General features: G+C 48.9%; 1 protein-coding gene and 1 long non-coding RNA gene across 2 annotated transcripts in view; one reads left to right on the forward strand and one right to left on the reverse strand.

The window, feature by feature from the left end:
- Positions 1 to 1,118, reverse strand: part of LOC113977738 — a 6,551-nt gene extending 5,433 nt beyond the window's left edge. Inside the window, exon 1 of the long non-coding RNA XR_003537405.1 lies at positions 897 to 1,118. This is a non-coding gene — a long non-coding RNA (uncharacterized LOC113977738). The remainder of the gene's footprint in view (positions 1 to 896) is intronic.
- Positions 1,119 to 1,442: 324 nt separating this feature from the next.
- Positions 1,443 to 15,966, forward strand: part of WNT7A (Wnt family member 7A) — a 36,687-nt gene continuing 22,163 nt past the window's right edge. Inside the window, exons 1-3 of the mRNA XM_027704110.1 lie at positions 1,443 to 2,135; positions 3,001 to 3,227; positions 14,816 to 15,087. Of these exons, the coding sequence (XP_027559911.1) occupies positions 2,065 to 2,135; positions 3,001 to 3,227; positions 14,816 to 15,087 (570 nt within the window). The 5' untranslated portion in view covers positions 1,443 to 2,064. The remainder of the gene's footprint in view (positions 2,136 to 3,000; positions 3,228 to 14,815; positions 15,088 to 15,966) is intronic.

Consider the following 15,966-nt stretch of genomic DNA (forward strand, 5'->3'; position numbering starts at 1 on the left):
CCGCTCCCTCGGCTGCAGTTCCCGCCGTCCCCGCCGAGTGTCGCTCTGATAAAGAGGTTGCGGCGGGCGCTGCCCGCGGGGCTCGGGGCGTCCGCGCATCCCCCGCACCCCCTGAACACCCCGCACCCCGAGCCCCCCGCACCCCTTGGACCCCCACACACCCTGTACTCCGCACCCCTCGTAGTCCCGCACCCCTCAGTCCCGCACCCAGCCCTCCCCGCACCCTGCGCCCCTCCCGCCACTGGACCCCGCACTCCCTCACCCCCCGCACTTCCTGCACCCCGCACTTCCCATCCCCGGACCCCGCACCCCTCGTACTCCCGCACCCCGCACTCCTGTACCCTGCCCCCTCCACTGCCCCCCGCACACCCGCACCCCCCGCACTCCCGCACACTGCACCTCCCGCATCCCCCGCACTCCGCCCCGTTCCCCGCACGGAGCCGGGCCCGGGCCGGCCTCTGGCTCCGGCCGCCCGTGGGAAGGATGCGCGGGGAGGCTGCGAGGCGCCCAGGGGATGTGAATCCTCCGCCCGCACCGGGGAAGGGAGCGATGGAGAGATGGGGTGGGACCCCCTCTCCGGGCCCTGGGCACTCGGCAGGGACGGACCTGGCCGCCCCCACCCCCCCAGGACCGGCTGCACCCCCGGTCGTCCCCCGCTCCGGGGCCGTGGGGGGAGCGGCGGGTCCCTGCGGGCGCACCCGCTGCCCTGCAAGGGGGGCTCCAGCTCCTCGGAGGGGCTCCAGACCGGCTCCTCGGAGGGACCCTGAGGGATCCTGTCATCGTGTTTTTGTTTTCAGAATAACATTATCAGCAGAACAATTCTCGCACCACACCCCTGTTATCATTTAGGTAACCTCCCTGTTAGAAATATTTGAAGTGGATAATAAAATAGTCACCATATCCGTGTAAATTCCCGCAACGAGGAGACGGGATCCTCCTCTCTGCCGGGCCGGTCCCCCTCCCCGCGGAGCGCCCGCACCCCCCGCTCTGCCCCCCCCGTGGGCTCGGGCCGCGGACACCCGACGTGAACCCACGGCCACGGGGGCCCGGCGGGACCGAGCCCTGCCTCTGTCACTGGAAGGATCAGTCACAAAACCAGCGGGGAAGGCACTGCGGGCACACGGGGCTCGCTCTTGCCCGCTGGAGGCCGGGGGCGGTCGCCCCCCGCACCTGCCGGTGCCGCCTCTCCCCGCGGTGCGGGACGGGGCGGCGCTGCGGGGATGCTCGGCCGCCCGGGGCTCACCCGGCGCGGGGCCGGGGAGGCTGCGGGGAGGCAGAGCGAGGGGAGGAGCGTCGGGACACACGCATAAAACCGGCCCCAGGTGCTCGGCGGCCCCGGCGAGCGGGCGGCGAGCGCGGAGTCAAAGCTTTGGCCGCGGTGCGGGCGCGGAGAGGCGCGGGGTGCGGGGTGCGGGCCGAGCCGGGCGCGGCGGCCCCAATGCCGCCCGGCGGGCCGGGGCCAGCCCCGGGGGCGCCCCCCGGTGACACCCCCCGGAGCCCCCGCCGCGTTCCCCCGGGCCGTGCCCGCAGGAGGAGGATCGCCCTGAGCCTCCCTGCAGGCAGGTGATCCGTCTGCAATTCCTGGTTCCCCTTCTTCCCACCTCCCCGCCTTTCTTCCCCCCCCCCCCCCCCCACCCCGGCTGGACAACTCCCTTCTGAGGAGAACACGCCCAAGTAGCTGAAAAAGAGAGAAAGAGAGGGGGGGAGAAAAAAAAGGGGGGGGGGAGAAGAGAGAAGAGAGTGAGACAATTCCCATTGAAGGTGGGGACGCGGCTGGCGCTCGCAGGACCCCGCAGCCCATCCCGCACACCGCGCTCCTGTGCCAGCAGCGCAGCCGGCGCGGGGCTGGGAGCGGGGGAGCCCCGGCGGGGCCATGGTGAGAGGCGGCGGGGGCTCGGCGCGGAGCGGCGGGCGGTGCGGGGCGCGGCGGGGGCTGCCCCGCTCGGCCGGGCGGCCGTGACCGCGGCACCGCCAGCGACGGACCGGCACGGCACGGCACGGAACGGCCCCGAGCGCGCCGGGCATCGTTTCGCGTGTTGGTCTGAGCCACGGCAAGCAAGGAATATGAACAGGAAAACAAGGCGCTGGATCTTCCACATCTTCCTGAGCCTGGGGATTGTGTATATTAAGATTGGGTGAGTAACTTTTTTTTTTCTCTTCCCTCTTTCTTTTATAACAATCGCGCTCTCACTCGCGCTCAGCCCAACCTGTCCAGACCTGTTACTATTTAACTCGGGAAGTCTCAAAAAAAAAAAAAAAGAAGAAAAAAAAAAGTGACGATGGTGGTGATCACGATTATTTCTCAAAAGACAGGTAAAGCCCGCGCATCTCGGGGCGAGGTGGCGGCCCCGGCGATGTGCGGGACTGCGAGGGGCCGGGCGGCGGTCCCTGCCGTGGGGACACCCGGGGGGATGCCCGGGCAGCCGACCTTTCCCCGCCCCGGCCGGCTGTCCCCGGGGCGGGATGTCCCTGCCGGGTACCTGCCCCGTACCTGCCGGGTACCTGCCCCTGCCGGGGTACATCCCTGGGCGGCTCCGCCGGCGTTGCCGCCTCCTCCCGCACCGAGCGGGGCACAGGGAGGGTGGCGGCGCTTCGCTCCCGCAGCATCCCCGCCCCGTCCAGGTGCGCTCGGTGCGGGAGAAGGTGGAGCGGCCCGCGGGCAGGGTTGTCCGCCTTCCCCCCCTCCCTCCGCTAACTGTTCGACGGGTTTGGGAAAACCCTCCCAGCCCGTTTTCTGTGCGTGGCCCGGGCACGCAACGCCGCTGCATGCCCTTTAATTCACCAACGAGGAAGTTTGGTCCCGTTTTGGCAGGAGCCCGCGCTCTCCTTATCTTTGCCTTGGCTTGGAGAGAGGGAGAGGGAAGCGACAGGGGGAAAGGCGGGTGTTTTCCGGGGGCACCTGCCAAAGCCGGGCCCTGCAGCTCGGGAAAGCAGCGAGGTGCTGCGTCTGCCGCCGGTACGAGCCTCCCCTCAGCCAGCTCTGGTGTCCTGTCGTTGCAGGGGTTTTTCCTCGGTGGTGGCTCTGGGAGCGAGCATCATCTGTAACAAGATCCCGGGGCTCGCCCCCCGGCAGCGGGCGATCTGCCAGAGCAGGCCCGACGCGATCATCGTCATCGGGGAGGGGTCCCAAATGGGCATCAACGAGTGCCAGTTCCAGTTCCGCAACGGGCGCTGGAACTGCTCTGCCCTGGGAGAGAGGACCGTCTTCGGGAAGGAGCTCAAAGTGGGTACGTTGGCTCTCTGCTTGTCATTGACGGGCTGCCACCCGCAGGACACCAAAAGTGGGCCCCGGGGGTGTGAGACGGGGGTGTCACGGGGCACGGCTGTTGGTTTGGGAAAGATCAGCTGGATCACACCGCTTGTGCCAGGGCAGGACCGGCACCTGAGCTCTGGCTGTCGTTCCCAATGTGATTGACATCCCTGCTGCCTCCCGGCAGGGCACCTGCCTGTGCTTCACTTCCACCAGGGGATTGCACTGTCCTGCTCTCACAAATCCTTTCCAAAAGGTTTTGCATTTGTGGGCACGGGACAGCTGCCTTATTCATGTACTTAGGGATGGATAAAAGATTCTGGTTGAAGACAGTGCTCAGAATGCTGAGCAGAGCTGGAATTACACTTCTGGGGTGCAGGCACCTCCACAGCAACACTGACCTGATGCTTGTAGCCGGTGGGACTAAGGTGCAACAACCAGTGTCATTGTGAGGGATTCCCACCACACAGAAGAGTTATCCCGTAGCAGCTGTATCCAGTGCCCTCTTTCCCAGCAGAAAGAGCAGGTGTGTTCTGGTTTGAGATGTCAGGGCTTTTGCAAACACTTCCAATCAACAGGCAGAAGATCCCATTTCCAGTTTCTGCGTTTTCCTGTACTGCAGCAGCACAAAATATATCAAAATTCTTAACTGAACCAGGATTAATAATGAAAAACACAATACACAGGTGAGGTTAAAACTCTCATACCCCCATTCTGTAAAACACATAGTGGTGGAGTTTACTTGGGGTTTTTTTGATTCCACAGCACTTAAAATACAAAGACTGAGGAAATGTTTCCCAAATACAGGTTAGTCATTTTTAGAGCCACCACTGAAAGCTAATCACTCACAGCACCACATTCTGCATCCAGAAGTTGAAGTTGGGCTCTATGGTTTCCAGTTTTGAGGCCTCCTGGTCTCTTCCCCATCTACAACGCAGTTGTATAAAACCAGAAACCCCATTTAACAATGCTCAGAGTGATAGAAAACATGGCTATTTGATGAGAGTGGAAGAAGGGACTGAGAACAGAAGCAAGAAGAGCCCTGAGCAGCTGTGGGGAAACCCTCTGGACTGGCCCCAGGCACTGTTTGATCATATGGCAGGATATGTCCCTAGTACCTAATTTCTTGCATTCCCATGAAATGCAGAGGTACAGCCTTGCCACTCTGCTCTGGAACTCCTGAGAACACTGAATGTGCATTTTATCACATCAATGCACACTGATATGTATATATTCCAGAACTTGGTGATATTTAGGGAAAGAACAGAAAGGGAACAACGTGGCTGGGTTTGAAAGCCTCACCTTTCAACATCTTTGATAATAAGAGTGATTCAAGTAGAGAAGGTAAAAAGCCCCCTGCACAACATTGTGAAACATCTGAAAAAGGACCATTTATTGAGATTAGCTCATTGTTTCTGTTCCTTGAGCTGAGCTCTTCCTGTCAGTGATGTATGCAAGTGTTTGCCACTTAGTGGCATGTCAGTGAAGAGTCCATTTGGATGGCTGACAGGTTTGGGCTCATTTAGTCTGAGAGTAACATTTCCTTAAACAGAAAATGTGAGAAGGATTTTTTTTCTTCTCCAACAAATCAGAAAACTGCGGAGTTATTGTGGTCTGTTGTATAAACATGCTCTTAGTTCCTTTCCTCCGTCCGAAAATTGAATTATTTAGCTAGTGGGTTATATTTAGGTCCTTTTAAAGAAAGTCAATATTAAAGGAAGTAGACTTTGATCTGTTTTTGAGGTGATAACTCTTAATATGTTCTATCTATCCATTATGAGCTAAGATGGATAGGGCAAATTCCTCGTTGGTTTCGGAACACAGTCAAGAGTTGAATGGCATCCAAATTATAAAACTCATTTAAAGAATACCCAAACCATTCAAATTTAAACAGGTTATATATTTAAATTTTAAAGTAAGCTTTTATAAAAATCACAGAGGTTTAAAATCCAGCGGTGAATTTTATTTGTGCACAGACATTCCTGGGGTCTCAAGAGTAAAAGTACTCAGGCTCTCAAACACCATGAAATATTATAGTGTAACCACTCCTGCTCAGGTTGTCTCCTTGTTCTTCTGCTTCTTCCCTATCAGCAGGTATAGAAACCTTGAATGTCTGACATAGCTCATCTTTCTATGGCTATAAGGAAAAAGCATGTTCCTTACAGGTCTTTCTTTCCCTTGGATCTCTGTCAGGGTGTGCTCTAGGTTACAGAGTATATTCCAGAGAAATAATATCTCACCCTGGTTAAAAAGGGTAAAACCTGTGTGCCATAAAGCCATAAGTCAAATTTGATGGCCACAAATAGGAGGAGTTCAGGTCTGAGTGCCTCACCCTAAATAGTAAAGAGGTGTGTGACATGAAGGACCATATACCCTCTAGGAGCTGTTTCAAGGTGACTCTGCACAAGAACAGTCCAGGAAACCATAAGGCAAAGATGCTGTGCCCTTGTTGCTTTTTAATTAGAGGGTATTGCAAAACACTATTCCAACAGCAACTAAACATTAGCACCTTTTCTAGCACTCAACAACTGGTTGTATTTTTCAGGCAGTTGCATCCTCAGAGTTGTTACCTGGGAAGTACGTGGGGCACCTTTGTCTTGCCACTTGCAATAAAGTCAGTGAGCCACACATGAGCTCATTCCTCCCTCCCTGCCTCTGGAGTGGCACTGATGGACTCTCTCTATGATTAGGAGATGACTTCAGAATGACAGAAATGTGGCTCAGCCGGGCACGTGCAGCGAGCAGAGCCTGAGATCAATTTAGGAGGATGTGCCTAAGTAACTCTTATGCTAATGGGATTTGTGTGTGTCAGTCCATACAAATAAGTTCCCTTGGATACCACAGATTCTGTGAACTATTTCCCAGCCACAATTTTGATGACACAGCAAGCCCAAATCTCTTCAAAACCAGGTTTCTTTAGCCTTACTGGGTAACCTGTTTTATGAATGTTATATAAATGCACCCAAATTATTTCAATTCTCTTGTTGCCACTCAGGGTGATTCAGGAGGTGTGAGTTCTCCTCATGGCCCTACTGTTGTGTGGCTGATCATGGCACTCTGCTCTGTGTTCCTCTTTCCCTGTTTTTAAAACGGCAACCCAGCTGACACACTTGGAAATCAGCAGAAAGAGAGCATCAAACATTTTCCTGTTCTAATCTGTAGCGCATGTGTTTTTTAAAATTACATATAATCAATCTACCAGTGGTAGTGTATTTGTAGAGTTACAGTAAGCAACCATTTAAACTCATCCATGCATCATAAGGCCTATTTGTGATCACAGGCTTGAGTTTCCAGCTCGTCAGAGCCGTGCTTCATTTTGTCTAGTTTGTCCTTCAAAAGAGAGATTCTTCCCTACTGCCATTCTGTGGATATCATATCATGACAGCTGGTGACAGTAGTGCCAATAACACGGAGAGAAATAACAGAGTAAAAGTGACACCAGTTTGCTCCAGCTGAGGACTTGGAAATGAGAAAGTCACGATCAAGATCCACACAAGGATGTTTTTTCTAGACAATTCCATAGACACCTTATTAATAATGTAAAGTCACAAAGAGAATTTTTAAAATAACCATGGAGATGATGCAACACTGCAATTATGGACACACTTAACAACAAATACATTTGTTACGGTGGTCAGCAGTTCTGTTCCTGGAGACGTCCACAGTCCAAACCACGGCTTTAAAGCACGATAGGCCAAAAGCCTCCTGCCCACCTCTCTTCAGGTGAAATGTGGTTCAAGCCTAACAATCTGAACAACCAGTGGAGCCTTTGATAGAATCTGAAAATCAGATTTGGGCTCTGATGATCACAGAAGGAGCAAGTGCTGCGGCAAAGGCTTTTCATCAGGTGCCTCAGTGGCCCTTTTTGCAACCTTGTGAACAGATGGTGAACAGTAACTTTGCTGTTTGTGACAGTAACTGTCTCAAATAACTGCCTTGGGGTGTGCCTACATTTCATGGGATCTGGAGGACAGCACTGCATTGGCATCATAGGGCAGAAATCAAACCCCATGTGCTTTTCCCCTAAGGGAGCAGCCCTGCCACTATTAAATGAGACTTCCCAAGTGAAAACAATGCAAACTGTTTGACTGCATCTTGACAAAGCGACACAGCAAAGGGGAAACTCACTTCTGTGCAGACCTGTGGGATCTGCACTACAGCCCTGCAGAAGCTGCCCTGGCCCCTGCATGGGGGAGGATGGAGGAGGACGGAGCAGGGCAGGGGCTGTGGAAACGTGGTGGCCTGCAAAGGATGTTACAGCAAAACTGGCTTCAAGCAAGTTTTCATCCTGGTCTTACCCAAAGGTGTCAGTTCTTTGCTTTCTTTTGCACTGGAAAATGCTTCAGTATCATCACCTGATGTTACCCATGGGAATAAGGAAAGCTGAAATCAAAACAAGAATCCACATGGACAAACTACTCTTGAAACTTCCGAGCCCAGCTGGGCAGCTCAGCCCCTCTGCACATTGTGCCCAATGCCTTTGGCTCAGGGGTCATTCCAGGTGTACTCAGATGCAATGTTAAACCAGGAGAGGCTGTTGGCTTTCCTTGATACGCTGCACTGGACTGAATTTATTTATTCCATTTATTAGAATCAACTTCTCTTCTATGGCTTGAACAACGTAAAGGAAGAGGGGACATTCCCACCGCTGCCTATTGAAGCAAATGACAACTGTCTTCCAAGCCAAATCCTTAGCTAGCTTGTGCAGCAGCTGTCAGGAATAGCTCTTGCTGGTGTGGGAAAGAGAACAAGATCCAGGACATTCTCCTCTCTGGCCTGGTAGATTTAACAGAAAAAAAAATAGAAAAGATGAGAGTAAAACTACATGTTGCCTCTGTGTTATAGACAAACACTTTTGAAAACATCCCAATACAGGTGGGTTCAAGAAAGGATTTAACCTTCAATCATTTTTGTAGAGCTTTTTGATTTTGGAAACTGCTGTAGTGTCGTGTGTCAGGTTTTAAAGTCTGATTCTTTGAATTACAAAAGAACAGACCAATAAACAACCACTGGTAGAATCATAGAGTATCCTGAGCTGGAAGGGACCCACAAGGATCATCGAGTCCAACTCCTGTCCCTGCACAGGACACCCCAAAATCCCACTCTGTCCCTGAGAGCATTGTCCCAGTGCTCCTTGAACTCTGGCAGGAAAATCCTTGTTGTTTTTATGTTGCATAGAAGATTACCTGGACAGGTCTGTGAGAAACTAGGTTCTAGGTGCTGCTGCACTATTCAGTTTGGTCAATATTTAGAGGCAAGATTGATAAATACTCTGTTTTCTGAACCTCTGGGTTATGAATTTCCCAATATATACAGGAAAAAAATTTTGTAATTAACAGGAGTGTTGCTATCTACTCAAGCACTGTCAGAGTCTGAACTTCAGTGCTAAGTTTCCAGCTCTTATAACCAGTTTTTATTGTCAGTGTCTTGCAGGAGAACAGTTATTTGCAGGCAAAACAGAGGCCAGGCAGAAATATGGCCTGATCATCCAAACCTGAGCACTGTACTTTATGCCAAAAAGTCAATCTTTCTCAGCAGGGACTGTCACAGTAAGATAAAACATTGCCCCAAGGTCACTGCAGTTGGAATTCCCATCAGAAGGTTTTCATACCTGCCTTCAGATGTGTCTTGTGAGTACATGTTCCAGAGAAACAGAAAGATTGCTTTTTGTGAGAGAGGCAGGAGATCTCCTGTCTCAGGGGCTGTCTCAGAGCCCTCTGAAAAGGGGAGACTTGTTTGAACTCCCCGAATACTGGCTGTGATTTCTGTAGTGCACGTGCCTTGAGTAGTAACTTTATAAGTTTAAAGAAGGTATTTTCCAAAGTAATCACTGTACCTGGAGTGTCTCCTCTCCAAGAATTTCACGTGTTGATGAGAGAAACTTTGGCTTGTGAGAGTGGGCAGTGACTAAACCCCCCAAAATCTCAAATGCCTCTTAAAGCAACTCTATTTATTTTATTTATTGGTACTAATCTTTGTGAAACCACACTGCTGATTTATAGAGAACCAACATTTTGAAGTGAGTACAATATTTTTAGGCACCAACTCCCCAAACTTTAAACAAAAGGGGAAGAAAAAAATAGGATGAGGATACTCCAGTGGTTTTTTTTAAGCTACCATTCTTATTAATCACTCAGGCTAGGTTAAAGAAAGATAAAAATAAAAAAAACCTACAAGACCATACATAGTCTACCAAGGAAGGAGGAGGCACTTCCCAAAGTAGGCAGAGGATGAGTTCTGCTCTTCGTTTTCCCTGGCTGTGAGTTATGACCTCTATAGAGAGATGAGAAGTAATGTGAGCTGTGGCACATAATTGGCAAGGTGAGCTGTGTTTTCCATCTTTATATTTTCCCAATCATATTTCAGCTCATGTCACTGCAGATAACTCCCTCTCTGACCCTTTGGCTTTAAATAGCAGAAAATACAACCCGTGTTTTCCAGTGAGATAAACAGAAATTTGTCTTTTTTTTATTTCACAGCTTAGTCAATTTATGAGGGGACTGATAGGGCAGGCCAGGCTGTTTAGAAACACCCTCAGATCCCAAATTGCTGAGCACCTACTGCCTTCCTGCAAGTAAATCCACCCTGTATCTTGCAGGCTTAGGCTTTGTTTTCCAAGAAACATCAAGGTATTGAAATTTTTTTAAAACTCAATTCCCGTTTCTAATCTGTGTGAATGAAGTTTTAAAAAATATTTCAAATTTTAGGATTAAACTTGAAATAATATGAAGTTAGCTGAATTAAAACCTCTCTGCAGCTGACAGACAAGCTGATGATCAGCCAAAACCCAGTCTAACAAACATTTAGACCCAGAAGCAAAGACATGCACGTGAGTGTTTGCAGGATTAACGCTCCAAGGTTTTCCTGGGTTGTGTATAATTATGCTCAGTGTTGGGAGAGCCTCCTGTCCTGGTAATATTTATATTTGCACTTGACTGTGATCCCCTTGTGACATCTGTCTCTCTGGGGGGGGGGTGGTTGACTGTGCAGAGCTCAGAGTCACAGTCAAAGACAGCTTGGGAAGATGTGCTGCCCAGTGAAGGGTCTGCAGACAGGACTCCAGGGTTTTGGAGGATGCTTTGCATCAGCAGAGTGGAGCTGCTGAAATTTTGGAAGCCATCAATGCCAAACTATCTGCCATCAGAGCAAATGGAGCTGCAACACAATGTAGAGAATCATGGAATCATTAAGGTTGGAAAGGACCTAAAAGATCATCAAGTCCAACCTTCAGCTGAATACATACCAGAATATTTGAATCCCCAGATCTGCTTTATCTGCAAAAGAGAACTATTAAAGATGAAAAGAGGACATTTTCCATGATCCTCATCCTTTTTGAACTGACTGAGAGGAAAAGAACAGGATGTGGAGGCGGCCAGAGAAGACCTGTTGGGTGGCAGTGGTGAAGGAGGCTCAATGAGTCCCTAAATAATTGTGCCCTAATACCTTACTGAAGTCCAGAAAGAAATAGGAAGAGCAGGAAAATATTTATGTCCAACACATGAAGAAAAGCCTCCATGTTCACACAGCACTGAAACAGTTGTTGGGGCTGAGGACAGCCCCAGGGGTGGGTGGAGAGCAGAGCCAGGCCTGTCAGAGCCCACACCCCTCTACCAGGCCAGTGCTGGACCCTTCTTTGGAGTGTGCAGTGCTTGGAGTTGAGCTCTGGAGTGTGTTCAACCTTTGCTCATTTGAGACAATGAGGAGAATGTGCCATTCAGGAGCTGAAAGGATGGCTTGGAATTCTTGTACCCGACAGGTTGGGCTGGGCTAGAGGAAGATGTCCCTGCCCATGGCAGGAGGTGGAATGAGATGGGTTTAAAGTCCCTTCCAACCCAAACCATTCTGGGATTCTGTGACAGATGACTCTCCACCTTTCTCTGTAACTTCTGTGGGCCTCAGGCACACATCATTCCTTCTTGTGCCAGTTTACTCTTCACACTGGTTTTATGTGCCCTCCTTGCAAGTCACTGACTGGAAAAGCCTCCACAAAAAACTCTGAAGTTCATCCAGCACCTGGGATCATGATTTGCACCCATCCTCCCATAAAGATCAACCGATTTGTTCATTATATATATTTATAAATTAAGTTTTTACTTTTAAAAACCCCATAGATTAAAGTTCAGTTGCAGTTTAAGGACAGATTCAGTGGGAATTGTGTGAAGGAAGATTTAATTCCTGGGTTTCCACCCAGCACACCTAGAAAATAGATCAGAAAATTGCTCCAGACAGTTTGAGTAGCTCATGCCAATCAGAACATTTTATTTAACTCTCTCCAAAAGGTCTTTTCTGATGTCAGTGCTGAAACCATAGTTTACTCTTCCAGCTGTTGTCTGATGTTTCTAGTCATCTACAGAAGGTAATGACTGCAGATTAGGGGTTTCCACACTCTTTCAGTTGTGCAAAGAGAAAAACCCTTCAAAATCAGCCTTCTGATTATTTTTGCTAGGAAAGATTTTATCTTGGTCATTAACCAGAGTGGGCTCTGTGTGTCACATTTTTGCCAGTTCTGTTCTTCCCTTATCCTGTTTTTGGTACCACATCTCCTGCTTTACTAAATTTCTTTGTCCTCCTGAACTAGAAATGCTGTGCCCACTTATGAAGTATTTTGGGATGCTACAGTCACCATCCCCTACAGCTTAATGTAAATATGAGAGGGTTTCAGTATTGTTTTGAAATCCAAGTCTTATCTCATTCTAATGCTAAGATCCTTACATTTTTCTACTAAATGTTCAGAAGGAAAGTAAGGCACAGGTCTAAGTCGGCTGCCAGATGCACTGGAAAATTAAATAAGAAAGAAAATAAAATAAGTTTCATTTGCAGCTGAAATCTGAAGTACAGGAGTAGTATTGACTATTTAAAAGTGGCAGGAACATCCTCGTGTCACCCTGTTTGGTTATAGCCCCCCTATTACACTGTTTTGGTGCCTAAAGCCCTGTCACAGAACATGAACCAATCTTCCCCCCATGCTGACATTTCTGGGAGCCAGGCAAGGGTAATGCAATTGAAAAAAGTGAATCATTTATGGCAAACAGGAACAGTTTGATGCAGGTGTGACAAACCTATGTCACTTTATCAATAATGCACAAGTGCCAAGGTACTTCATACTTGGATCAATTCTTCCAGACACTTGCTTTGTTTACCTTGTAATCTCCTAAATTTTCAAAAGCTGCTAAACTTTACCCCCATATAAGACCAACTTATAAAATAATTTATGTGATATAATTTATGATCAAGCTTGACATTGGATTCTGATTCTTCTTGTACTAACTAGTTTTATATTCTCTGTGTTCCATTTTTCTCCCCTCTAAGAAGCAAAAGAGCTGCTCGGTCTTTACAATATCAAGTGTGTCAGATTAAAGTGATCTCCCAGTTGTTTTTATTCTAGATCTTAAAATTAACTTGTGCTGGAACAGAAATCATCCAATCAAAGAAAAAAAAATAACCAGACGAAAATTTCAACTCAAAAATACTTTTTTTGACAACGTCCCATGTAGTGCTTCATGAAACAGAAACCTGGTGTGAAGCACTGCTCCCCTCTGAGGGGAAAAACTGGGGCTTCTCATTGTACCTCTCCTGTTCAGGACGGCGTTTTTCATAGTGTTGGGCTTAAAATAGTGAAGATATTGTTGAGTATAAACTGGAGGAGGCACTGGAAAGGTGCCCTGGCTGATCCTGGTGGATGCACTCTGGAGTGGGACCCACCTCCACCCGCATCCTCTGGTCTCCCCTCGCAGCCGCTGGGGCTCTGAGAGCACAGCTCCAAAAACACCTAAAGCCTGGGATTTCTCTGCCACATTCATATTTTCATAAAAAGCCACGAGTTCTAGAAAGCTTCATCTGCAAATTCCACAGTCACAACAATTCAACATTTTATGAATTTTGGTGTTTGGTTTTTTTTTTTAATGAAGAGAAACAAGGAATCCTTCGTGGAAGTTTGTTACTTGACTACCAGTTCCTTAATAAATACAGGGTTTAGCAGGACCCATGGGAATATTGCCTATGCTAATGAGAGGGCATGAAGTTGACTGTTAACAGCTTGTGATAATGTCATCTTGTTTTCCATTTTACTTCCTTGACATAAGGAAGTGAACATTTTTCATTAGAAGTGACAATCTAGATCATACACGTGAAAGGGATGTAGCCAAGAATGAAGTGCTTGTAAGGTTTCTCTCCCAAGTGATTATTTTTTTTTGTGAAATCCAATAAACAGCAGAAATGGGCTTGTTTCATGTATAATGAACTATTGCCAGCAGCTGAGGTCTGCCAGAACTGGAGAAGGGAAGTGGATCTTTCCATCTGCACTCTCCTAATTAAAAGCCCAGTTCTGATCCTGTTGATGCAAGGGTACATTCTGTCATTGGAGAAATAAGAGTAGGGGTAAGTTCTTAGTTTGAGAGATCCAAACATTTTGAAACCTACAAAGAGGTTACAGGGGTAACCTCTGCAAACCTCCTTAGGTGTTGAAGAGACCCTCTGTCAGGAGAACTGGTTCCAAAAGCCTCACAGATCCCACAGGGTCCACCCGTGGGAAACCCACGCACCAGAATACAAGAAAACTTCAAGAAGATAAATCAGATCTTAGATTTCAAGTGAGAAGCCCCCCCCCAACAAACGGAAGCCTGTCCTTAGGGCCTCATTGCACAAAATAGTATTGGTTTGACCTCTGCCTCACAGCCCTCTGGTGAGGCTCCACTTCACCTGCCTTTGGTCGTGGTACTCTCAACAGGTCAGGATTTTTTTCCATCCTGTGAGAAAATTTGAAATTAAACCCAAAACTTATTTCATTGAGTCAGTGTTGAAAGCTTTGTGACACAATGTGGAAAAAAATGTCCCAGTTCAGTTAAAATGCTTTCAGAACAAGATGTCCAGCAGAGATTGTTTTACTGTAAAAAACCCTTTTAGTGTAGAATTAAATTTATAAATAAAATCCGACTTCTGAGATGATTTCAGGAAGCATTTGGATGATCCTCTGGGGCACATGGTGTGACTCTTGGGCACGGACCTGTGCAGGGCCGAGAGTTGGACTTGATAATCCTTGTGGGTCCCTTCCAACTCAGCATATTCTGTGATTTTTTTTAAAAAGTCAAATATGGTCGTTTTAGTGATTTCACCCCCCAATTCCACCCATTTTGTTTTCCTTCCTTCTTTTTTTGAGCTAAAGCCTTTGCCACCCCACCCTTTTGCTCTTAAAAGTTTAGTTTGACTGCTTCTAGTACCAGCTGGAAGTACACAGGTGAAGTTGCCTCAACAATACTTATCTCTGACTCCCTCATGGAGAGTATCATTTTAGAGAGCGAACATCCACCAAAATCAATACTTAGAAGAGTAGAGACCTGCTTAGGCCTGCAGATTTATACCACTTCTAATAATAACTTCTGATGTTTGCCCCGCAGGAACTTGCCTGGTTTTCTAACTCATGTCCCTGTGTGGTATCATGTATTTATGGCAGTTTTTCCATTTCAGATACCACGTAATTATGGCAGTTTTTCCATTTCAGCTGTCACGTGTTTATGGCAGTTTTTACCTTTCAGGTATCCTGTATTTGTGTCCCTTTTTCCGTTCCAGGGAGCAGAGAGGCCGCGTTCACCTACGCCATCATCGCGGCCGGGGTGGCACATGCCATCACTGCTGCCTGCACACAGGGCAACCTGAGTGACTGTGGCTGTGACAAGGAGAAACAGGGACAGTACCACAAAGAGGAAGGCTGGAAATGGGGAGGCTGCTCCGCTGACATCCGATATGGGATCGGGTTCGCCAAGGTCTTTGTGGATGCCCGGGAGATCAAACAAAACGCGAGGACGCTCATGAACCTGCACAACAACGAGGCCGGGAGGAAGGTGAGTAACCTCTGCTCTCCATCCTGGGGTTGGAGAGGGAATCCATCACCTCCAGTGCAGGAGAACCCAGTGCTTTCATGCTGACATCGTTTACAGTAGGCAAGTAGGCACCTCTGCAAGTTAGACAGGCTTGTTGGACCATCTGTCCATCAAATATTTGTCTAAATGTTGCTCTTCACAGCTGTAAAAGGAAGAAAGCAAACAAACATTTTATCTGGGAAGTCAAATGGTACTTATGATAAAAAACTGCTACTGTGTGGGAGAGCAGGATTCCCGTCAGGTTCAGACATGAACGTCTCACTCAGTTGGAAAGGGATCGTTTGCAACCCCACTGTTCCAGCCCTGCTCTTTGTGCGAGCGCTGCCCCTGCAAGGAGGGAAATGCTGCAGCAGAGGACCCCAGGCTGGCTCACTGCTACACCATGGCACGGAGCTGGGCTTGGCACAGCAAGATTCCCACCCCCTCCCCATTCTTTGGGACTGAGGAGCTGAAAGCAGCCGCTGCAGAACCGGTGCTGGGGAAGGCAGGAACACAACAGCTTCCATGCATGGGTTCCCTGGGGATCCCGGGCACCAAAGGCCCTGGATTCGCTGCCTTGGCCGTGCTCCTGATTGTCAGTGGCAGCTGTTGCAGGTGCCAGGCCCGGTGTGATCTGTGTTCCTCGGATCCCTGTGGGTCAGGCATTCCCAGCAAACCTCAGGGCAGCCCCAGTGGTGGTGTGGCTCCAGCTGGGAATAGCCAGGGTGTCTGTGTGCTCCCCATACAGGTACATCCAGCACTGCTTTCCCTATGGGAGTGACCATTTTGCTGATCACATCTTATGGGAGGAATGTCAATCCTCTGCTTCCTTAGCTCTCTATTTTACCTTCTCCCATTTGC

Source organism: Neopelma chrysocephalum, unplaced genomic scaffold (genome assembly GCF_003984885.1).
Source record: "Neopelma chrysocephalum unplaced genomic scaffold, ASM398488v2 Primary Assembly neopelma1_255, whole genome shotgun sequence".
Lineage (NCBI taxonomy): Eukaryota > Metazoa > Chordata > Aves > Passeriformes > Pipridae > Neopelma > Neopelma chrysocephalum.